At 40.9% G+C, this 25,349-nt stretch overlaps 1 protein-coding gene across 15 annotated transcripts in view; it reads right to left on the reverse strand.

The window, feature by feature from the left end:
* UNC79 (unc-79 subunit of NALCN channel complex) overlaps positions 1-25,349 on the reverse strand; it is a 170,733-nt gene that overhangs the window by 52,014 nt on the left and 93,370 nt on the right. For 10 of the 15 annotated variants that reach the window (XM_075926674.1, XM_075926676.1, XM_075926673.1 and 7 more), the window contains 9 exons: positions 24,371-24,553; positions 23,093-23,255; positions 20,575-20,727; positions 18,204-19,430; positions 14,854-14,961; positions 9,193-9,309; positions 6,729-6,812; positions 4,380-4,482; positions 1,413-1,553 (listed from right to left, as the gene is read on the reverse strand). In XM_075926674.1, the coding sequence (XP_075782789.1) occupies positions 1,413-1,553; positions 4,380-4,482; positions 6,729-6,812; positions 9,193-9,309; positions 14,854-14,961; positions 18,204-19,430; positions 20,575-20,727; positions 23,093-23,255; positions 24,371-24,553 (2,279 nt within the window). The remainder of the gene's footprint in view (positions 1-1,412; positions 1,554-4,379; positions 4,483-6,728; positions 6,813-9,192; positions 9,310-14,853; positions 14,962-18,203; positions 19,431-20,574; positions 20,728-23,092; positions 23,256-24,370; positions 24,554-25,349) is intronic. The other 5 variants (XM_075926675.1, XM_025189926.2, XM_006133668.4 and 2 more) reach the window with 3 other exon arrangements.

Here is a 25,349-nt window from a genome sequence, read left to right on the forward strand (position 1 = left end):
CAAGTATAAGAGAGCTCTGCTTCACTGTCACCACAACTCTCCCTGCCTAGACACCACTCCTGGAATGCCCCTGACAAATGCTCTCCTTCCATCTTATGCTCTGAGTTGTGAAAGCAGTTGGCACAGGAGCCATCTCCACCAGCTTTCTGCCAGCACAGTTCTCTGTACATGGAGAAATCTCCTATGGTCATCTCTGAAAATGGCTTTGCAGCATGACATGACCTTAGCTGACCAGAGCACCTGGTCCCTAGACCACATGGCATCCACTGACAGCCTCCCTCATCAGCTCCTCCACCTCCTTCCCAGTACCACCCACTCTCTGTGAATCAGTTGTTCAGCAGTGACCAGGAGGCACTAGGAGGAGTGAGAGTGGGGCTCGCTGCAAGAGGGGGTACAATGAGTGGAGATGGAATGGGAGCTGGAAGAGGTGAGACAGGAGTACAAGCTTGGGGGAAAGGTGGAGAGAGGGCAGGGCCTGAGGCAATGTAGGGATCAAGTATCCTCCTGCAACTCCTAAAGTTGGCGTCTATGTTCCTACCTCCCAGTTCCAGCCATACCTCTGATCTGCAGTCTTTCACCCTGGCCTGACTCTGACCCTGACTCCTGCTAACTGAACCCTGATTTCTCTGACTCCGGCTCAATATATGGACTCCAGCCTAGCTGTGACTGCTTGGCCAGGCCCCCTATGCCCTGGGCCGTTACAGGCAGTTCCCTCTGTCAGGAAAAGCCCCCAGCAGCTTTCCGCTGCCTTAGCCTTTCTTCATTGTATCCCCTGCCAGAGCCTTTTACTGCCTCATGTATGTAGCTACACAATGCAGTGTGAACGCAGCTTGCTTTTCACTGCAGCAAGTAGCTACATGTATCTTATGTGCCACTGCCAGCCTTCCCAATCAGCTCCTCCACTTGCACGCAGTGTGTGCGTATAGATAGAGAGTGTAAATATCGACTCTATGGCCTGGATCACCTACACTTCTGAGTATACATCTGCAGGGTGGTGGTGTTTACTTTTAACATTTTAAAGCCTCTGTTATGCCAGATGAGTGTATGTCATGAAGGCTCTTGACTCTGAACTAAGCATGACTGGATCTAGTGGAATCTATCATGTTCAACTTCACCTTCATTGTAGGATACCATATTTCAGCAATACAGTAATAACCACAAAAAAAGGGATACCACCTCAAATCCCCAAAACCACTGCACAGGACATGGTGTACTAGACTGATGCACAGAGCACCATCCCCGCTCACTAGTGTCAAGACCCAGCTGCTTCAAACATAGTCTACCATATGCCATCAAGACAACCTTTTCAGTTCTCCTGGGGAATTCATCACAATTTGAAGGCACAAAAAACTTCCTTCCATCATAAAAGAGAAAGAGAGAGAGAAAAAGAGAGAGAGAGTTCCAAAAGTTACCTTCCCACAGACTGCATGATGTCCAGCAATAACGGAGCGGCCAAATCTGGGCTAAGGTGAATAAATGTGGAGAGAACAACTATGGCCAGACCCAGTGTTTCTTCATCATACTCTTCGAGGACAGCCCCACAATCATGGCATCTGTAACGAGAGTTATTAAAAACTAATATTATTCGTTCAATTAATTAGGAGACACCAAATTACATTGAACTTTTTATGGCTAAGAAAATAGATTACTATGCTTTAAACCCTGGATACAAAGCTCTTTTCGCGAGCTACATTGACAGAGAATGGTGATTTCTGGCAGGTGGGCAGTACCTCCAGTCTGTGCCTTGGATCAAGCAGCAATAAAGCAATACACTGATGAGATCAGATTCCAATTGTTGTTACAGGCTGGAAAGAGGACATGATAGGATTTTTATGTGGTGAGGAGGCCAAGGAAGATTCCCTTTATTTTTAAAGACGTCTCTTTCTGTTCCAAACCAGTTTTGCTGCAGAACTGCTGCCCTGCAATGCTCAAAGAGAACTCTGAAAGTTCTGAAATAGTTTTGTAATCTCTAATCAGAAGGGAGATGTCAGCTACAAGAGAGATAAGGCAGGGTTCCAAAACCTGGGAAACTGGCACATCTCAGTCCAGTAGGGAGACTTGGTTAATTTGATCAACCAGTTGCTAATGACTCTAACAGATTGTGATATTGTAACTTAATGGGATTCTACAGGCAATTTTCTTCTCTTTGCCTCCAAACAGCAGGAGCAGATGCAAGCAAGGTTATGAAAACCAATCTCATCTGGTTTGGCATCTGATGCCAAAGCTTTTGGGAAAAGGCCAAAGAAGAGGCATGAAATATGCCCACTTCTTGGGATGCTCAGCCTTTACACAATGTAATTTCCAGTTCCACTGATGATGCACACAACAACCTTCCCCTTCTCTAGTAAGCATCTTGGCATTCTGTTCAGTGGCTAGAGGACAGGCCTGAAAGCCACAACTCTTGTGTTCTAGTTCCAGCTCTGCCACTGAATCAATGGGTGGCTGTTAGCCATCTAGTTCACTACTATGCTATAAACCAGGGATGGGCAATAATTTTAGAAGAGGAGGCATTTCACAAATGTATAAAATTTATAAAAAATAAATAAATCGAAAGAACTGAGGGCTTTTTGTGCAATTGGTAATCCTCATTCTACGAGGAAGATGCCTTTTTGTGAAAGAGCTCTTTTGCAAAAAGGCGTGTGTGGATGGGGAAGAGGGAGTATTTTCGGAAGAAGAGGGAAGAGGAAAAAGCACATGTGCCCTGGTGGCCACTCCATCCACAGTAATCACAGCTCAAATGCGAGATAGCGTCCAGTAAGTCTGGACGCTATCTTTCGAAAAAGCACAAAGCTTTTTGGATGCACTTTTGCAGTGTGGATGCTCTCTTGTGCAAGAAGTTTTTTCAGAAGATCTTTTCCAAAAAAAGCTTCTTGCGCTAGAAGACTGTAGTCTAGATGTAGCCTTAGTGAACTTCCTGACCATTGCTATAGAATCTCTAGCGCCTGAGGCTATGTCTACATAGAAGCATTATTTCAGAATAAATGACGTTATTCTGAAATAACAAAGAGTGTGTCTACACAGCAACCCATTATTTCAAAATAATGGCAAGCTGGAGGACTTCTTACTCTGACTTCAGTAACCCTCACTGCACAAGGAGTAAGGGAAGTCAAAGGAAGAGTGCTCTTCCTTCAACTTCCTGCTGTGTACACAGAGCCAAAAGCCAAATTAAGCTATTTTGACTTCAGCTACGCAATTGACATAGCTGAAATTGTGTAGCTTAATTCAACTTTTGCCCTGCTGTGTAGACATGTCCTGCATGCCTTCTCCCATCTCACTGTCCACACAGGTGGCAATGGTTCTCACAAACTTCCTGACACCAGGTTTTCTCCCAAGATTTCTGTCAGCATGGACATTTTCCAAATCATATCTAGAAAAGATACTCCTTCAGAAAATGGTCCTGACTAAGGCTGTGTCCAGACTCCATGCCTCCGTCGACGGAGGCATGTAGATTAGCCAGATCGGAAGAGGGAAATGAAGCCGCGATTAAAATAATCGCGGCTTCATTTAAATTTAAATGGCTGCCCCGATCTGCCGATCAGCTGTTTGTCGGCAGATCGGGAGAGTCTGGACGCGATGCCCCGACAAAGAAGCCTTTCTTCATCGACACAGGTAAGCCTCGTGAAACCAGGTTTACCTGTGTCGATGAAGAAAGGCTTCTTTGTCGGGGCATCGCGTCCAGACTCTCCCGATCTGCCGACAAACAGCTGATCGGCAGATCGGGGCAGCCATTTAAATTTAAATGAAGCCGCGATTATTTTAATCGCGGCTTCATTTCCCTCTTCCGATCTGGCTAATCTACATGCCTCCGTCGACGGAGGCATGGAGTCTGGACACAGCCTAAGATCCAAAACCACTGTGATGAATTCATATCCAAAGGTTTGGAAAGCAAGTCCCAGTTCAGACCTATCTCTGTATTATTAAAAAAGCCCCTTTAAAGTAAGATATCTTTTTTTCCGTGCATACAGTCATTACCCTTTTCTTCTTCCTTTAAAACTAGAGGAATTCCATGCAACAGGTACCATGGGGTCTGATCTCATTTGTACCGGATTTACACTGGTGTAACTGCTTTGCCTTTAATAGAATTACTTTTGATTTGCACCAGGGATAAGTGAGAAGAGAATCATCTTTTACAGTGTACAGTACTGAGCACAATGTCAACACTCAAATAATAAAACAGTACTACTAATAATACCCAAAGCCACCACTTTGCAAACACATAATCATGTGCTAGTATATTCACAGCACACTTCCGAAAATTTTCCCTTCCTACAGAAAAATTGAAAATGTTCTTTCGTTTAATCAGGACCCATCCAAATATGTTTTTAAGATCAGTGGTTTTTAACTACCAAATCATTTGAAAGTAACAGAAACTGCCTTACTTGTCAGTCATCATAGTAGGTTGATCATCGGTAAATTCTTCTGGTGCTGGTACAAACATACTGACTATACTGGGTGCTGATAGCAAGCTGGATTTGGTGGCACCTTGAAGCCATTAAAAGAAAAGAAGAATGTTAAATGGAAATCTGGAATAGACATCGGTGAAGAAAAAAATGTGTATGTAAATAAAAATGTGTCTCTCTGGAGAAAGAGCCAACATATTGTTTGGTTGTGTCAGATTACTCCAGTTACTTAGGCTTAAAGGTCAGGAATTATTTTAAAAATTGAGATCCTAAGGAAGTAAATGAAACAAATTAAACTTCACTGTTGAGCTGTCCAATTCTTATCCAATGGGAGCGGGGGGGATGGCGGTGAACACTCCATCGCTTCATGTAGGGGCGACGGAAGCCACGCAAGGCCACTGGCAATGTACTGGCTACAGAAGTTTAGCCGCCGGCCCAAAAGGGGGGGCAGAAGGAGCAGAGCAGCATGTCCAGGGAACGACAGAAGCCTGCGTCATGCCGCAAGCAAGGAGCAGCGTCAGGAGGGTGCAAAAGCATAAAACAAGGCATACAAATAGTGTAGTCGCATGTGGCTATCCCTTGTCCAGGAGGCACCTGTTCTGTGCCCAAATTATGGGAGATAGGAATGAATTATGTGTTTAACAGGCAGGGTTGAAGGCACTGGTAGGCTCATAAGACAAGTACTGAATAGAGTGTCCTGGTAGATGGGACTTGGTTTGATCCAATATATGGTGTTAGCACAGACCATCTCTGAGTCAGCCATTTTGTTCCCCAGAATCTCAGCTTTCTTTCTTTTTATTTTTTTAATTTTTAAAGGTATTTCTCTAGTTGTTACAGTTGTGAAAAAAACCTCTGAAACAATAGCACAGAGAGGTGAACTGCCCCATTCATTTCAGTGAAGTGTTAATACAACAAATGATGATATTTTGACGTCAACGCTGTTAATTATCTCCTTTCTCGGGTAAGAAAGAAGAGAGAAGGTTACAGATCTGCACAATCTACTATCAAGAAATGTCTCATTTTGATGCCACAAATGAGAGGCATTCTGTGGAAAAGCACCTTTTCTTTCTTCCACCCAACTTAAAGAAGCCCCACTGAAAAGAGCAAAACTCAATGAAATCAGTGAAACTCAGATTACAGATATGGTCACACATGGATGGCCCATGCTAAATCGGATCTCATTTTGAAGTTGCACATGGATGGAGCTCATTTTTTGGTTAGAGTTTGGAAGAGTATCGATGTCTTTTTTCTTTCAGTTTACCTCTTGCGGATATGGAAGGGTTGAAGGATGACTGAAGAAATCAGCAAGAAAACAACCAGCAATCTGAAGGCCTCACAAACAGAATTCACAGCTAATGTTGAAACTATCTTACTGTAATCCTCATCAAAGATTAAAGAAACAAGAGATAGATTGTCTGATTAAATTTGGTATAAATGGAGCTGCTATTGATACACTCCCAATAGCTGCAATAGTGCAAAGGCAAGCTCAGACCAAATGATCCATATGAAATCCCATAATATAGGATTCTAGACTGCTAGGGATGGTCCCGAGTACTGCTTTAATGAAAACAGAAGAGTTTTGAACAATTCTTCTGCTGAGTTTGGAAGGAAACAATTCTTTTCTACACAAATGAAGAACCTATCCCATTCGGAGTCCTTAAACTTTAGGGACTCCATTATATGAGTAATGGTCCCTTTGAGATTGCACTGGGTGCAGCAGACATGTTAGAAAGTCTTGAGAACTTTTCAGTGATATGAGAAACCATCTAGAATGCAAGAAATAAGAGTTTGAGTATGTCTAGCTAGTCTTTGCTTCATAAAGAAATTCACTTTACCTACTCTTTTATCATCTCTAGCTACAGCTACAATATAGCATACAAATGCTGGATGTTGTCATATGGCTACATAACTGGGAATAAGGCTCAGCTGCTAATAATAAGAACATTTGTGCTGATCTTGTGGTGAACAGTGAGAAAGAATGTGGTTCGAGCTAAAGAAAGGCTAGTTCGTACTTCCATTAAAAGTTGTAAGGGAGGCTGCGCAGTATGGATGTCGGGAATGAATGTTCGAATAGCTGGGACTTGGTGGCCCAGGGAATGGGCACAAATTTTTTCACTTCCAAGTCATCAGTTAAGTCCAGACAAGCTAGTTACTGACAGGAAGTCATTACCATCCATCAACTATTCATATCCTGTGTGAAATGAACTGGTGATGTCACTCTCGTTGAACGGAACACAAGGCCACCATCACAATGGGTACTAACTGGTATCCTTATTGGTGGTCTCAGCAGAGAGACCAAGTTTGAATGGACATGGACAATGAACTAACCTCTTATTCTGAGTGGTGGTCCCTCCAGGTCAGGGTTTAGACAAACTGAGACATTGCACGGCCGCTTCCCATGCTGTATCTGTTCTGTGGATAAATAGAGGACTTCAGTCTGTGGCACTGTTAATGCACTGCCTGTCACCATCACCACAAATTCACTCAAACAGTTAAAACACCACCACCACACACGCACAAACACCAGCTGGAAAACAGAGTGTTAAATCTGTGAGCATAAAAAGAAGAGAAGAAAAGAAGGTAAAAGGTCAATAGAAGCAAGAAACAGATATAACAATATCAAAGGAGGCCTTTTAGGAAAGTTCAAAGTCATTTGATAAGAAATATAGGGCTAATTGTAAGGTTTCAGCAAGAAATAGAATATGTAAAGAGACAGAGAAAGAGTTAACAGTAATGCTTAGGGAAATTGAGAGATCATTAGATCATGGACATGTGTATGCTGGCATAGGATAGACATACAATCAGTTCATTTTTCCTGAGAAAGAGTTTGGGAAAGAGCAGTTTCAAATGAGGGATGAATAAAGAGAGGCATGGTACCCATATTAGCTGGGCTGATGTTGAAAATATAAAGCAGCCACAAAAGGGTCTGAAGTTAGGTATTGCAAAAATTCCCTTGAACATTTTAGTTGAGGTCTCAACCCACTGGAGGAAGTTTCTGGAAGTAATGTCTTTTGGAGAGACATATGACAGATGTTAAAAAGAATGCTAGTGGATTCCCAACAAGAACATTAAAGATGGAGCTCCTCAAAGATATAATGATTAGAATATTGAGTTGCCCACTTGGAAAATAGATTGAATAGCTCACCTAAGAGATAAACAATAAACTACAGATTGAAAATCCATAATCTGGACTTCCCTGGTCCGGCTACACCACCTAGTCTGGCATCCTCAGGTGATAAGCCATGGGACTGGGGTCAGGAGCACGGCCAGAACAGAGTCTTGGGGGCAGCAGAGCTGCCAGGAGGAATGGAACATGGCCACTGGAGGAGAGCGCATAGCCCCCCAAGCCTTAGTGAGGATGCTGGGGGAGAGCACAGAGCCGCCGGGAGGAGCACGGAGCCCCCTAAGTGTTGATTTGACTAGATTTTAAAATTTTTCTAATCAGAAACTCTGGAGCTGCAGGAAGGAGTGCAGAGCTGTAGGCAGTAGCGGAGTTCCCGGAGGGCAGCGGGAGCACAAAGCCCCCAGCAGCAGCAAAGCCACCAGGGAGAGAGTGGTGCTTCCATCAGGGAGAGAGTAGAGCTCCAGACAGCAGTGGAGTCCTGGGCCACTGTGGGAACAGTGGAGCCCTGGGCTGCAGCTTTGACCTCCCCTGGTCCAGCACCAGTCAGGTACTGAGGGTGCTGGAACAGGGAGGTACAACCTGTATATAGTTCTGAAATACTTAATGGGAAACAAGAGTTACTGTATAAGTTATGCTAAATGCTAAGTGAAATTTCTGTATGAGATAGCCTTCTGATATATCAAGTAAATGTATCATGGACCCGCTCCCAATGACAAATTCTATGCTTGATGATGTGGGGAAGGAAAGGAAGAGAAACTGACAATCCACTTCACTTTGAATATCGATGTTACAAGAAAAGCCATAAATGGAATGGGACTGATGGCTCTTACAGATTAAAAGTGAATTAAGCACAATTTCTGAGACCAATCTCCCCACTAACTTGTCAGTGGGACTGTTCATCAAAGTGTTACATCCTGTGTAAATGCTTTACAGTTCTTTCTCCTCTTCCTGTCACCTCCTGGTTTACTAGTGAAATACTAGAAAGCATTATCTATTACGTCAAAGTGAAACATGCCTGAATTCATCATTCTGTGACAACTTCAATGAATTCTAAAAGATTTCACAGAAGAAGAAAAGAATGAAAAGAAGTTAGCACTTTTTCAGGTCGTTAGTGGGGACATTCTGTACTTAATTCAGTTTTCATTGTCTGCTTTGCATTTCGCTCTTAATGAGAAACATGAAAATCCAGGCATGAATTATTGAGCAAAAACCCCATGAGTTCTGCATGGGCTGGCAAAAGACTCCCAAACCTCTGCCTATGGGGAAATAAGAGTCTCCATGGCATAAGGTTTAAATATCTGATGTCTTGATAAGATTTCAAACATTTTTCTTCATAAATATGATTCACAAACACCATGGGTGAAATCCTGGCCCTGCTGAAGTCAGAACTAACACTCAATTTGACCCCCGAAGGGCTAGAATGTCACTTACCTAAATACAAAATAGTAATGGCCATTATTTCAAAGGAATGACATCCCACTACAGTGGAGCTATGCTGATTCACACCAGCAGAGAATCTGGTATAATTACACTGTAGACCTGAGCTTGGTTAATTTTTCTCCAACAGAAGAATAGCAATGGCTCACGTATACTCACAATTTATCACCACAGAAGAGACACTAACTGGTTTATGGGAATGGGAATAAAGAACAGAGTAGAATAACTTACCAGTATCCCAAGTGCTGATATTATGGGGTGCACTAGATTGGTGTTCCAGCTGTCTCTTCATTAGCTGATTCATTGTCAGAGCTCCCAAAGAGCCCCTTTTCATCTGTCTGAACTGAGCTGCAAATCAGAATTTGAAAAGAGTTCAGAGAATCATACAAGCTGCTCTTATTCCCCCAATATTGTCCATCAGCATGAGGGCAGTACTGATATCATCCACAAAGACCAGCTGCTTGCTCTCAGAATTGTATTCAAAGTAATCTGCTCTATTCACATAGCTGTATGTTGTGAAATTATGGCCCTATTGCAGTCTATGGCAAAGATCTTGTTGATTTCAGTGGAACCAGGATTTCATGCATTGTGTCTTCTGTCAGTTCCTTGGCCTGTAATCTTTATTTTAAAATACAGTAAAACATGTTCAAGACACCACCTTTATTAGATATCCCTAAAGTTTAACAAATCATCCTAAAGTATTTCCAAACATCAAGTCACACTGTAGCCAGCCTGTGTGTGCACATGCTGGGGGAAATTGTCTTCCTCAACAACCCCCTTTCATTTGCACAAACCATACAGTTAGTAGACCCACAGTCTCTGCACTTGAGAAAGGATGAGGATTGTTCCCCCTAAATACTCTAGGAAAAGAAAGTGTATAAGGAATATGCCTTTGTGCCCCATGACTTGCAGAGTGCTAGATATATTATGTGATATATTTAAGCTGCAGTCTCGCAAACCCTGCCCCTCAGGGAGGGATTGCATTTCTCTCCAAAGTTCCCCAGAGGTGGGACACCTCCATACCACTTTGTAGACAGGCTAGCATCTAAATAGCACAAGTTGGCCCTTTAATCCCCTACACTTTGATTAGATGACTTTGTCCTTTAAGCTACCAACTTCTGCTGGTTCGCCAAGCTGACATTTTCTACACTTTTTAACCTACACTGCTGTAAATTCTACTGAAAATTACTAGTTGGACAATACTTCCTGACAAACCATAATGCAACCAGCAATTACGACCAATACGGTAATATATTTCCCTAATACTCAAATGGAAAGAGAAAGATGTGATGGATTGCTCTCAACCTATCTTCTTTTTCCATATGGGAAGCATCAAGGATGAGCACAGCTTTATCAACCCAGATAGAGCAATGTATTTCCCCCAATGAAACTGAGACCATTACTCAGTGCCTGAAACTGATTCTTGGGCCCTACATCCGAAAAGCACTTGAGCATCTCCTTAAATCCGTGCCTGTTTTGGAAACCTTTTAAGCGTGTAGATTTAAGCATGAGTTTAAATATTTTCTTGAAGTCAAGCCTACATTATATTAATGTGAGTCCTTTTTGTCATTATCATTTTCACTTGCAACTGAAAAGAAATCTAACATAGTTTTAAAATAGTATTAATATGACACCTGCCAGTATAATTATAAAACATCCAATGGTAACCAGCTAGACTTTAAAAAAATACCAAAGAATCTTAACACTGTTAACTGAAATGGCAGAACTGGAGATGAGCAGAAGTCAGAAGGGATAGATTCAAACTTGTCCAAAATTTTGACGCATTCAGATACCCAGCTCTTGGGTTAGACCCATCTAGGGCTACATCTATACGGCAGACTTCTTCCACAAAAGCTTATGCAAATGAAGCGCGGAGTAGAATATCGCTGCGCTACATTTGCACAATTAATTAGCAGCCGTTTTTGCGCAAGAGGTTTTTTTCAGGAAGAACAGTTTTGTGCAAAAAGGAGCCATCTACACAGCTCCTTTTTGCTGCTAATTAATTATGCAACGATATTCTACTCTGTGCTTCATTTGTATAAGTCTTTGTGGAAGAAGGCTGCAGTGTAGATATATCTAAGTACAAAGAAGATCCAAACCCAAATGAAACAGAAAATGGAATCACAGATAATAGAGGACAGAAAGGGACTTCTTTAGGACTACTTGTATTATCTTCTAGATCATCCCTGTCAGGTGTTTGTCTAAACTGTTATTGAAAACATCCAGTGATAGAAATTCCACAATCTTCCTAGGTAATTTGTTCCAGTGCTTAACTATCCTTATAGATAGAAAGTTTTTCCTAATATCTAATCTAAATCTCCTTTGCTGCAATTTAGGCCTATTACTTCTTATCCTGTTCTCCTCTCATAAGGACAATTTAAAGAACTTTCTAACAGATTAAGTACCAGTATCCAATTTATAATAAACAGAGCAACAACATCCACCGGGAATCTGCTTATCGAAACAATTTCACGCACATCATAATGAGAAATGTTGTTAAGTTTCTCCCCATTTATGCAGTACTCTTTCATATATCAAAGCACATTTAAACTCTATTCAGATTCAACAACAAAAAAATTATCCAACTCTGCAGCAAACCAAACCTTGCATACATGAGCTTCTGGGACTGAACCAAATTGAGATTCCATTCAATATTTAACTTTTTTTGTTTTGTTTTGCAGCTGCCTTTCACAGCAAATTAGCAGAAAAATCTAATTTCCATACCTTCCAGTTGCAAGGATTTTAAATAGATGCTTTATCAGTTTATCAAAGACCAAATTTCCTAATGAAAGAATAGCAATTAATTTCAGAACTCACAATGTTGCTTGAAGTGCAGCAAGCTGTCAAAATCTAGAAAATTATCTCTTTGAACTCCCATGCCAGCTTTTATTATTGTAATTTCAGCTTCTTTTCATACATATTCAACATAATCAATGTGGTGCTTAGCAGGTTTGTGTTTCCAGAGCTATTTACCTGGTTCCTTAAGGACAGCTGTGATTTCAAATGTTGACAAAACAAAAAAGCTTCCAGCTTTTGAACTGTATATGCACGAAGTTGGTATAGGCACCAATGTCAATGTATATGGCATTTCATATAGTATGATTTTACCAATGAAAACATTATTTCCATTATCTGTTTTCTACCAATAACTTGAAAAAAATCTAGTGAGCAGATCCTCAGCTGTGTAAACTGTTATAACTCAGTAGGAGGTGGACAATGTGTATCAGCTGAGGATTTGCCTTTATGTTTTTCTGTCTGTGGCAATTATTATGGGAGAAGACAGGCTCCCCAGCAACATTTTCTTATCATACAATCTTAGAACACTAGAACTGAAAGGGACCTCAACAGATGATCAGGTTCAGTCTCCTGCCCTTACGGCAGGACCAAGCATTGTCTAGATCAGTGTTTCTCAACCAGTGGTACGAGTACCCTTAGGGGTACTCGAGAGAAGTTTGGGGGGTACCTCAACACAACTGAAATTTGGAGAACTGAATGTTTATTTTAAGTTTTACAGCACTTGATTATTTTTGTACTTTTTACACCCAAAAATTTCATCACCAGCCCGGCTATGATTAAGTTGTTTAAACAAATGTGTTGCAATGGTAGAAAAGAACGTTGTGTGTCTGAAAACTATTTTTTTTAAAAAAGGGGGTACATTATAAAAAAAGGTTGAGAAACACTGGTCTAGATCATCGCTGATAGATGTCTATCCAACATGCTCTTAAACACCTCCAGTGATGGAGATATTTAAGATATCAGGATTGTTTGACAATGTATGTGTCTATAAACCAGAAGCCTACAAATAATTATGTATTTGTATTACAGTAATGAGCAGTGCCCTCAACAGAGAAGAAGGCCCGATTGTATTAAACTCTGAACAAACCTTTAGCAAGGGACAGTCATTGCTCCAAAGAGCTTTCAATCTAAATAGACAAGACAGACTAAGGAAACATTTGTATTTCCCATTTCACAGATGGAAACTGAGACAAAGGGTACGTCTAAACTAAATGCCTCCGTCGACGGAGGCATGTAGATTAGCCAGATCGGCAGAGGGAAATGAAGCCGCGATTAAAATAATCGCGGCTTCATTTAAATTTAAATGGCTGCCCCGCTCTGCCGATCAGCTGTTTGTCGGCAGATCGGGGCAGTCTGGACGCGCCGCGCCGACAAAGAAGCCTTTCTTGATCGGCACAGGTAAACCTGGTTTCACGAGGCATACCTGTGCCGATCAAGAAAGGCTTCTTTGTCGACACGGCGCATCCAGACTGCCCCGATCTGCCGACAAACAGCTGATCGGCAGAGCGGGGCAGCCATTTAAATTTAAATGAAGCCGCGATTATTTTAATCGCGGCTTCATTTCCCTCTGCTGATCTGGCTAATCTACATGCCTCCGTCGACGGAGGCATGTAGTCTAGACACACCCATAGAGGCTGTGTCTACACTGGCACCCTTTTCCGTAAAAGGGATGCTAATGAGACACTTCGGAATTGCAAATGCCGCGGGGGATTTAAATATCCCCAGCGGCATTTGCATGAACATGGATGCTGCTTTTTTCCGGCTCGGGGTTTTGCCGGAGAAAAGCGCCAGTCTAGACGGGATCTTGCAGAAAATAAGCCCTTTTCCGGAAGATCCCTTATTCCTACGGGGATATTTAAATCCCCCGCGGCATTTGCAATTCCGAAGTTTCTCATTAGCATCCCTTTTACGGAAAAGGGTGCCAGTGTAGACACAGCCAGAGAGAAAAAGGGCCAGAATTATAAAGGCTGTTAGGTGCTTAATGATGCAAAGAAGTACCTGGTGGGTTTGCATAAGCATCTCAGCAGGTAGGAATGCATGCCATTGACATCAGTGGAATCAGGCAACTAACCTGTCCCAATTTAAGTACTTTCAGAAATCCCACTAAGTGTCTTGCTGCATCTTTAGCTACTTAAATACTTTGTAGATCTGCCCCTCTGGACTTGCTAAGGTCTCGTTGGAAACTGATAGTGCAGCTGAGAAACTGATCCAGCTCTGACTGGTATTTTAAGCTCAATAACCTCCTTCCTTTTATAGGCCTGATATTATTTCTATTGAAGTCAGTGGTTCTTGGATATCACTAAAGACATTAATACTCAGCATTTGTATAGCATCTTATAGGCCTGTTTCTCCTCCCAGATGCATCAGTGTAATTCCACTGGCTCCAGTGAAGATACATCTATTTTACATCAGGTCCAAGGTCTTCAAAGAACAGTTTTACCCACGAAAGCTTATGCCCTATTAAATCTGTTAGTCTCTAAGGTGCCACAGGACTCCTCATTCTTTTTGCAGATACAGACTAAAATGGCTATCCCCCGGAAACTTTTCACAAATATTAACCAATCAATGCTCACAGATCTCCTGCAGAATATTACTATCATCTCTGTTTCACAATTGGTTAAGTAGCTTTCCTGAGACCACATAGCTAGTAATTGAATTCTCGAGAGTTTCTATCTCCTGGTCCTCTGCTTAGACAACTAGAAAATGCTACATCTCATTAGGAGTGCACACACAAATTCAATAAAACACCTGTTCATCAACCATGACTTCAAAATTCGACCATTGCTTAATTATGTGCCATACATGTCCAGGAAGTTTGCTGTGTCTCAATAAACCTTAAAAACAAGTAGCCCTCTGTGTTGTTTTTAAAGTTGCAGAATAATACGGTTACTTTTCAGAGATTCAATAAATCTTCTAGTGCTTAATTGCAAACATAATGCTGGCACTTGTGGAGTACACAAATCTAGTAATGTACCACATAAATATACTTCTAGTTGTGTAAAGTCTGAAGGAAGGCAATATGCCATATGCTGATACATACTAGATGCACAAATGCAGTAATTATGTTTCAGTTCTTGAATCCAGGGGAAAACTTACTGGATATGGAAGAGTGACTACTTGTCTCTGGCACACCTGCTTCAAGTGTAGGAGCGGAAGATGATTCTCTTGGCATTTCCAGAGTTGAAAGTCCTTTAGCAATGGCGTCTGCAAATGGAAATGGTGCTTAAATTCTGAGTGCATTATTTAAAAATCAGAGAACATTTTTTTCATCAGCTTCTTTCTCTGATTGCCATTTTTAATGTTCCATTTGCCAGCTGGCACCTCCAGTGAACTTACACATGTGCCGATGTTACAGGTGCAATGGGAATTGTTTCTAAATTACTTTTTAAAGGAGATTCTGGATAAGCCGCTTGAAGACTATTCATAGATAGTACAAAATAAAATGAATATATGTACATAAAGCACCCTGACTCTGATCTCAATTACAAAGTGTACATCAATAGAGTAAGACTGGTGTAAATCTAGTGTAAATGACAAAATGTCACAACCCTTGCATTATTTGGTATTATTTCTCAAGTTGAAGTTCCTAAAGTAATTTATCTGTGCGAGAATCTCAGCTTTCATTTAAAAAAAACTTATTGACATCAGAATTGCAGAGAAAAGCTTCAAAATATGTATTCTAAAGGTTTAAAATATGGAGAAGAATCTAAAACCTGTGGCATAAACAAAAAACTCATGATTTTTAAGTTACTCTCATGATTTCTGATCAGCTGGAGTTATCAAAACTGGAAGAATCAAACCCAAAGTTTTTCCAGATACCACTGTCTTGTGCAAGCACAAAATAACTAAGAAAATGTGAATGTATATAATGTTATAAAAATCACAAGCAGGAACCCATAGATTGCTCATTTGTAGAAAAGGGTCATTCTGGATATTCCACTGGGAAACAAATTATGTCAGAATCCTTTCCAAAAGTATTAAAGGATGCAAGTATCAGCATTTTGCAATAGGTGCTTGAAACTGTCACTAGCAAATTACGACAACCACATCAAGGTGCTTGAAACTGTCACTAGCAAATTATGACAACCACATCAAGCCAGCTAACCTAAACTATAATAAATATATTCAAAAACTAATCAGGATGGTAAAAGAAACAATAAACCCTTAACTAATAAGATATGTAACTCATTCTAATCACTACCAGCATTATAAGCCAAGGCTCTTTAATGGGACATGGTGAATATTTTATACAGCTGTATAATCATGCATACAGCAATGTGCAATCATGTTTCCCTTTAGTGGCTAAAATTCTGGTGCCAGGTATGTGTGTCAGAGTTCTGACAACCCTTTCAATTCAATAGGTGTTTGTGAATGTGTGTGTGAAAACCAGGTCTCATTGATTTGCAGGCTCTAATGATCAAAAAGGGGTTGAGGCTAAACAAATCCTATTTTTCTGTGGCCACTTCCTTTAGCAAACTTGTACAAATAATTGAAGATCAATTGGCTCATTTTCACCTGGTTACACAGGCTCTTTGGCTCACTTTGGGAGAGATTACATGATGAGAAGAAGGTGGGAAGCCCTTGGTGGAGAAAGAATAGGTTAAGGATTATTTAGAAAAGTTAAACGTACACAAATCCATGGGGCCAGATTTAATGCTTCCAAGCGTGCGGAGAGAGTTGGCAGATGTCATTGCAGAGTCTTTGGCCATTATCTTTGAAAACTCGTGGTGCTTGGGAGAAGGTCTGGATAATTGGAAAAAGGCAAATGTAGTTCCCATCTTTAAAAAAGGGAAGAAGGACAATCCAGGGAACTACAGACCAGTCAGCCTCACCTTAGTCCCCAGAAAAATCATGGACAGGATCCTCAAGGAATCCATTTTGAAGCACTTGGAAGAGAGAAAGGTGATCAGGAATAGTCAACACGGATTCAAAAAGGGCAAATAAATGCCTGACCAACCTGATTGCCTTCTATGATGAGGTAACTGGCTCTGTGGACATGGGGAAGTTGGTGGATGTGATGATATACCTTGACTTCAGCAAAGCTTTTGATACGGTCTCCCACAAAATTCTTGCCAGCAAGTCAAGGAAGTATGGATTGGATAAATGGACTGCATGGTGGATAGAAAGCTGGCTAGATTGTTGGGCTTAATGGATAGTCATCAACGGCTCGATGTCTGGATGGCAGTCGGTTTCAAGTGGGATGCCCCTAGAATCGGTTCTAGAGCCAGTTTTGTTCAACATCATTATTAATGACCTGGATGAAGGGATGGATTGCACCCTCAGCAAGTTTGCGGATAACACTAAAATGGGGGACAGGTAGATACATTGGATGGCAGGGATAGGGTCGAGAGTGACCTAGACAAATTGGAGGATTAGGCCAAAAGAAATCTCATGAGGTTCAACAAGAACACATGCAGAGTCCTGCACTCGGGATGGAAGAATCTCAAGCACTGTTACAGGCAAGGGACTGACTGGCTAAGCAGCAGTTCTGCAGAAAAGGACCTGGGGATTACAGTGGATGAGAAGCTGGATATGAGTCAACAGTGTGCCCTTGTAGCCAAGAAGGCTAATGGCATATTTGGATACACTGGAGGAGCATTTCCAGCAGATCTAGAGAAGTGATTATTCCACTTTATTTGGCACTGGTGAGGCCACATCTAGAGTAGTGCATCCAGTTCTGGGCCCCCCACTATAGAAAGGATGTGGACACATTGGAGAAGGTCCAGCAGATGGCAACCAAAATTATTGGGGGCTGGAGTACATGACCTACAAAAAGAGGCTAAGGGATTTGGGCTTATTTAGTCTGCAGAAGAGAAGAGTGAGGGGGGATTTGTTAGCAGCCTTTAACTACCTGAAGGGAGGTTCCAAAGAGGATGGAGAGAAGCTGTTCTCAGTGGTGACAGATGGCATAACGAGTAGCAATGGTCTCAAGTTATAGGGAGAGGTCTAAGTTGGATATTAGGAAAAACTATTTCACTAGGAGGGTGGTGAAGCACTGGAATGGGTTACCTAGGGAGGTGATGGAATCTCCATTCCTAGAGGTTTTTAAGTCCTGGCTCCCACCGCCCATGTGAAGGGAGGGCAACCCCTGCTGCCACCTCGCCCTGTAATCCTGGCCATATTGCTCAGGGGAGGGCAAAAGGGAGTGGGGCAGTGGCAGGTGCAGACCAGGGGCAGGGCAGGGCAGGGCTCGGGGAAGGGGTGGAGCTGTTGCCCTGGGCCCTACACCTCCCTTTGGGACAGCTCTGACCAATTGATTCCAACATATTTGACAGTGAATGCACTGAGAGGTGGATGTTCTGGAAGGTTACATCTATATGAGATAACTTCTGACATTTTTTATCCTATTGTCTGTCATGTAGAACACAACTGAGTGCTCAGACAGATACATTACTGAAAACGCAATAAGTAACAACAGTTTTGATTTGGTTTGTGGTTGTCCTCACCTGTCTCTTTCTGTTCTCCCAACTTGTCTAGAACATTGAAGGAAATGTCAAGGTATTCCCTCTGTATAGCACTCACAGCTATCTTTCTCTGTTTTCTCTGCCTGGGAACAATCTGAATCTTAAATTCTGACTCCTCAGCTTCTTCCTCCTGTTTCAGTTCAGTATTTTGTTCCGTATCAGATTCTGTGTAGGCATCGAGCTTATCAGTTTCTGTTTGGTTTTCAGAGTCTTCAGGAACCTTAATAAGGACAGTTTTTATATTTGAACTTGGAACTGATCCAGTATATTTAATTTCTTCCACACTAAGCTCAGAGTTATCATCAAGGGACATCTCAGGAAGTGCAAATGATTTTTGCAATAGGTCTCGCTTTTGCTTAAGTGTTAGTGGGCTCCCGCAGGATACATCTTGAAGCTCCTCTGGCTTAGCTAACTCTTCACAGTCTTTTTGATCTTTGGGAGCTGTGGAGGGGATTTCCTTTTTTCCTAATGAACCATTATTGTTCGCATCCTTAGATGTAAAGTCTTTGGAGCAATCCTCAATGCTGAATTGCACGAGGCAGGCTGCACTGAGGCTGAGTGCAGAGGCACTGATGGGAGATGAGGGAGACGACACAGCAGTTTTGCCAGAGACATCATCATTTAATTGGTTTGTTGTTTCTTCTTCTTCATCATCACTCTCCACTATTCTCAACGGAGGAAGAGGTTCAAAGACTAGAGAGTCACTGTCTGAAGTGGAAAGGATTGAATGCTTGTCAGGCCCTGATGTTGAGTCAGAGGACAAATCTATCAGATCTAAATCCTCTTTAGGAACAGGAAGTTTCACTGGAGAATCCACTTTTACTTCATATGTTTCCATGCAATTTAGCCTAACTTCTGGTATTACAGGTCTCCTCATTTCCTGGAAGCTTTCCATGACAGATGGATTCTCTTGTGTCTCTGTATATTCAGTCCTGGTAGAAGAATTCTGTCTAGGCCGTCCATAATCATTTTGTCTATGCGTGGTGTAAGCAGCAGAGGCAGGTGGTTTATCTAAGTCACATCGGTCTATGCAGGACTTCCTACGATGTTCATCTAATGTAAACAACAGGGAGTCTGCATTCCCTATATCAAGAGATTTTTGTTTTAGAGAGCGCAGTTTTTTTTTCTGAATGCTTTCTTCTCTCACACAATGTAGAATGCTGTCTTGTAATGCCCCCGTTTCTCTATATTCAGCCAGTTCTATTTCACCTGATTAAAACAGAAAAAGCTAGTACTATTTTACTTGGAGATTTTTGGCAAAAATCACGTCTTCATTTCATAGTTCAGAACACAACTGACATTTCAGATACAAACCCAGTATTAGGACAGTTAAATTTCAATCAAAATCATCTGAGATTTATTTTCATCTCAGAGTCATACTGCAAAGAATTTTGCTATAGGCAACAAAAAAAGCCACTGCCCATATCACTTTACTCAGACCATTAGATTGTAAAAGCAAATTCTGAGCTCCCTCCAGATGTGCCCTTGATAGGTCAATTTGGCTCTCATTATTGAATAAAAGATGGTGTGGTGAAAAGGTTTTATTGGCATCCATTTGGGATGGCTGCATTACTGATGACTGGTGAAGCCACACAGTACTTATGCGGGTCATCCCAAACATACATCAATATCACCTTTGCCCTATACCTACCTGTATTCTGTATATGGCATATGTTAGAAGAAAATAATTTTAGAAATATTTTAGATTGCGGTAGCATTGCTATGGAAACCAGGAGCCCTGGTCATTAGTAGTACTATAGATTATTCTGCCTTGGAAATCCAATGTTAAAAACAGAAGGAAAAACTACTCTAAAACTATTCCAATCGGCCTACAGATTGTTAGTTAATTAATTTTACCATAAAAAAAGCCATTTAAAAAAGAAAAATGAAAACTGAACATTTTTCAGGCTTGGGCAAACAATAAACCATTCCCTTAAGCAACAGAAAACAAAACAAAAAATCAACAATGGCATTTTTTCCATAAAAAAATTCTATTTAATCAGAAATCCAACTTCTGTAAAAAGAGAAACTTCAACAGAAAATTTTAAACCAACTCCAGTTCAGCCATTAGTAGAAGAGGAAAAATGTAGAATCTTCTCAAACTGATCTTTAAGTAGATTTTCTATATATTATGTAGTCACATTTTAAAAAGAAATTACTGATTTTGTGGCCCAACATAAGATGCCTTGAAGAGGCTTTATGTCTGGAAATCAAACTCCTGCATGTGTGTTTATGAGAACGCTAAAAATGATGCATAGCAATAAAATATACAAAAATTAATGTTCTACCATGAAACAAGCAGAAGATTATCATATTCCTGCACAAATTGACTCTGATAAAAAAACATTCATACTTCTCTGGGCATTCATCTCAACTGGTTGATATTTCACCATTTTGCTGCCACCAATTCTTTTCAGTCTTGCAAAGAACGTTTGAGATTCTTTATTGCAGGGTCCAGTTGGGGTATCATGAATATCAGATTCATCAAAGACACTATCCTCCTCTGCTTGGGAAAGAAAATCATTATTTGTAAGAAACGTCAGGTCCTGAGCAAAAAACAGAGACCTATGGACCAAATCAGTTCTTAAAGTAGAAAATTCAAAACACTCTACACAGGTTTGTAAATAAACATGTACCACGGTAATATCATTCAAACACACTTTACAGTTTGAGTAATTAAGGTCTGAAAAGTAAGGAATTAGGGATGTAAATAACTAGTCGACCAGTCGACTATCAGATAAGCAAAAGCTTATCGAAGAGTCAACTAGTTCCTCGACTAGTCACTTCCCCCCCTGCTATCTCTATCAGAGGCAGCAAGGGGGAGAGCAGAAGCCAGTGAAGAGGGAAGCTGGCTTAAAAGCCGGTTCACCTCAGCACTGTCTCCACAGGGAGCAGAGGGGAGGGCAGGGGAGACAGGGAGTTAGCGGGGACCTGGTCCCAGATGCTGTGTCTCTGCTTTTTAAATGTATTAAGAGCACACTAGCTCTTAACACATTTAAAAATCAGAAGTGCAGCATGGGGAGGGGATGGCACAAGCCAGGACAGCTGATTCCTGGCTTGCGCTGGGTCCCCCCACTGCATACCAGCCTTTTAAATGTATTAAGAGCCTGGCAAAAGTAGGTAAGTAGTATTCTCCTTACTGTACACAAGGAAAAACTGATATCAAGCCTAGTTCAAGGTCACACAGTGGGTCTAGGTCCACAGAAGAGACAAGATTAGAACTGATGGCTTCTTCAGTCCTTACAAATAGCACTCTTCTAGACCATGATGCCTCAAGTATCTACACATCCCTTAAAGATGTCCTTTTGAATTTCCAAATCTTAGACCTCAAATTTGGCTGGCATATTGCCTGTTCTCCCATCATTAAAACATACTTATATGGATCAAGGCAAAGACAAACAGATGGGGAAATTAGTCCAGAGCCATCTGAAGAAACAAACTATTCTGGGCCTAATTCTCAATAATACTAAGTCCTCTTTACGGTGCCCTGGCAACATAAACGTGTCTTATAGTTGTGGTAAATATAAAATACATCATTCACATCCATTTCAAGACCTCTTTACATGTGCAGAGTGATGTAAAAAAGTCAAAGGCTATGTTTACACTGCCCCCTCTTGCGCAAAAAATATGCAAATGAGGCAAAGCGTGGAATAGCGACATGCCTCATTTGCATAATTAATTAGGCTCCGTTTTTGCACAAACCCCACTCTTGCACAAGAGACGTTCTTCCTGAAAAAAGAGGAAGAACAGCTCTTGCAGAAGAGGGGGTTTTTGCGCAAAAAAAAAGCCTCTTGCGCAAAAAAATGAGGTGTGGCGATATTCCACACTTCGCCTCATTTGCATTTTTTTTGCGCAAGAGGGGGCAGTGTAAATGAGAATTCAGCCTCTGCTTGACAGACATGTTTATCTTTCTATTTTTCAAAATACCAAGCACTAAGCAACATGTAGCAAAGCAGAAAAGGTGCTGACATAAATAAAATGACAGTGGGCAGAAAAAGAATTCTGGATTTTTTTTTTTACTCATTTTACCTTTTATCCTACAGCGATGGTCTTTCAGGAAAGTCTTGAATAGATTTTAATCATAATAACCAGATTACACTCTAGATATCTACACTCAGTAAAAAAAGGTTTCACAAATTGAGGGTAAATTTGCCTTTTTGTAAGTTTTTCTCACATGAAAAAAAGCAGATTGCTGCACACAGGGAAGAGTCTTGTTCAGGAAAGGAGATAATAACAAATTCCCTAAAAACTAGCTATGGTTTATCATCAGCAAAATCTTTCTAAGGATGAATCTACACTGCAGGGCTTAACTCGAAATAAGCTATGCAAATTGAGCTACGTCAAATGCGTAGCTTATTTTGAAATAGAGCACTCTTCCTCTGACTTCCCTCACTCCTCGTACAATGAGGGTTACAGGAGTCGGAGTACAAAGTCCTCCAACTTCAAAGTATTTTGACACTATTTCGAAATAACTGCCTGCTGTGTAGACACAAACTAAGTTATTTCAGAATAGCGCTAGTTATTTTGAAATAGTGTTGCAGTGTAGACATAGCCTAAGAAATTATCAGATAGATTTATTATATAATAATAAACTTTGCAGTTATTTAGGTTTTCACCCAGAGATATCAAACCACTTTTTTAACACTAATTTTTGCACTGACCCTGCATCACTTTACCCATTTCATAACTGCTAAACGGAGGTGCAGAGAAGTAAGCTCATCTTCCTAAGAGCAGACAGGAAAAGCTGGGAAGAGAATTCAGGAATCTGACTCCCAGTCCTACACTCTAATCTCTAGACTACATTCCCTCATCATGGACAGCTTAATTAATTACATCAGCATCTAATGCAGAAATTAAAATATTTTAAATACCTTTTTCTTTTTCACTGTATCGGCTTATATTACTGTTGTCACTGTACAAAGGACCGGCAGTGGCATGCGGTTTGCAGCTGTGGTACTGGGCATTCAGTGTGTTGACTGTAATGTGGATCAGATGCAGCACAACCTTGCTGATATCACAGTCTCTGTAGGGATACTGTACCATGAAAGAAAAAGATTTTATCTTAATAGCTAACTTTTCCTCTTGATTTGTGTATAGTAGGTCCCTCCCTTAAATAAATATCTAGGCAAAAACATAGAAATTGCTGTGCATATTGTCATCTAGTGGCACGCGACATGCCTAAGATCTTATGTTTCTAAATACATGCTAGAAAGCAGGAATATTCCCCAACTTTGTAAAGAATACTTTATCAACAGGGGAGGGATAGCTCAGTGGTTTGAGCATTGGCCTGCTAAACCCAGGGCTGTGAGTTCAATCCTTGCAGAGGCCATTTGGGGCAAAAATTCATCAGGGATGGTACTTGGTCCTGCTGTGAAGGCAGGGGACTAGACCCAATGACCTTTCAAGGTCCCTTTCAGTTCTAGGAGATAGGCACTCTCCATTATATTTAAATAAACTGGCCTTCAGAAAAAACATTTTAAAGTACTCCCTGTGAGGATAGTTTAATATATTATTTCCTTGATTTGTTTATGATAAAGCAGTCTGTTAAAGATACCTCAAGAGGCTTTATAAGACCTATATGCAAAATATTTACCATTTCACTGATTTCCAGTTTCTCCTTTTTTTAGGCACATCAAATCTGACCACTACACATGGGTTCTGTATGTCAAATACCTACTAACTCTCTGCTCCAGTAGGTATTTTACTGAAGTTATGTTTTTTACAATTCCTATAAAAAACATTATGTGAGCTAAGAACTCTAGTTGTTAAACTGATACCACAAACTTAAAAATATAGTCCATGCGTTAAAATGTGTTAAAAGTAACATCAGATATTACATCTGAATACCCCTGATCATTCTGAGGTTTTACAACCCATTTTCCTATATTGAAAAACATTTTTCTTGTTTAAGCTGTTAGGTCCACATAAACAATGGGAGAAACTAGCTAATTGACTATACAGGGTAAACAATTAATCTAATTTAGACAAATTAAAATTAATTCACAAAGTAAGCAAACTGAAACAAGAGAGACACAAAAATGTTTCCCTCTAATCCTTTTTGGCTTTAGTAGACTTTAGGCATCATTTGTAACAAAATTTAGACTGAAATGTGAATTTTAAGATAACAGCAACCCTTCAAGACAACAAACCTTGTAAAGAATGACAAGCAATGCCTTTAACCACATCTGCCGAATGTGCGGTTTGACAGACCAGAGGGAGCAGCGGGGAGGCTGCTGGAAGTAATGTCTGAGTTGAGGACAAGTGCAATACTTCAGCACCTGAACCACTAATGGAAGGAGATGTTTTCCCAGGTTAATGTTATAGTCCATCACCTGAAATGAATATTCATTTAGATTTTAGTGCACCAAGAAAATCAGCTTCACTTACATTAGTAATTGCCATACTACAACAGCAGCTTAAATACTAGTAAGGTAAAGGGAAATAAGAGCCTGTAGGGAGTTCCCACAATGATTTAGAATGTTTTCAAGAAGTTTCCCATTTTGTTAGCTCTTTGCATAGTATTAGCATAATGAGTTGTTTGCTATGACACTGCCACTATGTTATTTATCATTTCAAAACACACTGTTGGCAACTTTCAAATCTCACTGATTAAGCTGCAGAGACTATGTACCTGTGGTGTCCAAATGGTTCTGAAACTACTGATATAGCAAACTAGCCACATTCAGGCAGCCAATTAGCCACATGTGGCTAGTGGCTAGCATGTTGGACACCATGGCTTTAGTATATCATAGAATCATAGAGCTGGAAGAGACCCCAGAAGGTCATCAAGTCCAGCCCCCTGCTCTAGGCAGGACCAATCCCAACTAAATCAACCCGGCCAGGGCTTTCTCAAGCTGAGACTTAAACACCTCTAGGGATAGAGACTCCACTACTTCCCTAGGTAACCCATTCCAGTGCTTCACCACCCTCCTAATGAAATAGTTTTTCCTAATATCCATCCTGGACCTCTCCCACCACAACTTGAGATCATTGCTCCTTCTTCTGCCATCTGTCACTACTGAGAACAGCCTCTCTCCATCCTCTTTGGAACCTCCCTTCAGGAAGTTGAAGGCTGCTATCAAATCCCCCCTCACTCTTCGCTTCTGCAGACCCAACTCCCTCAGCCTC

Source organism: Pelodiscus sinensis, chromosome 4 (genome assembly GCF_049634645.1).
Source record: "Pelodiscus sinensis isolate JC-2024 chromosome 4, ASM4963464v1, whole genome shotgun sequence".
NCBI lineage: Eukaryota > Metazoa > Chordata > Testudines > Trionychidae > Pelodiscus > Pelodiscus sinensis.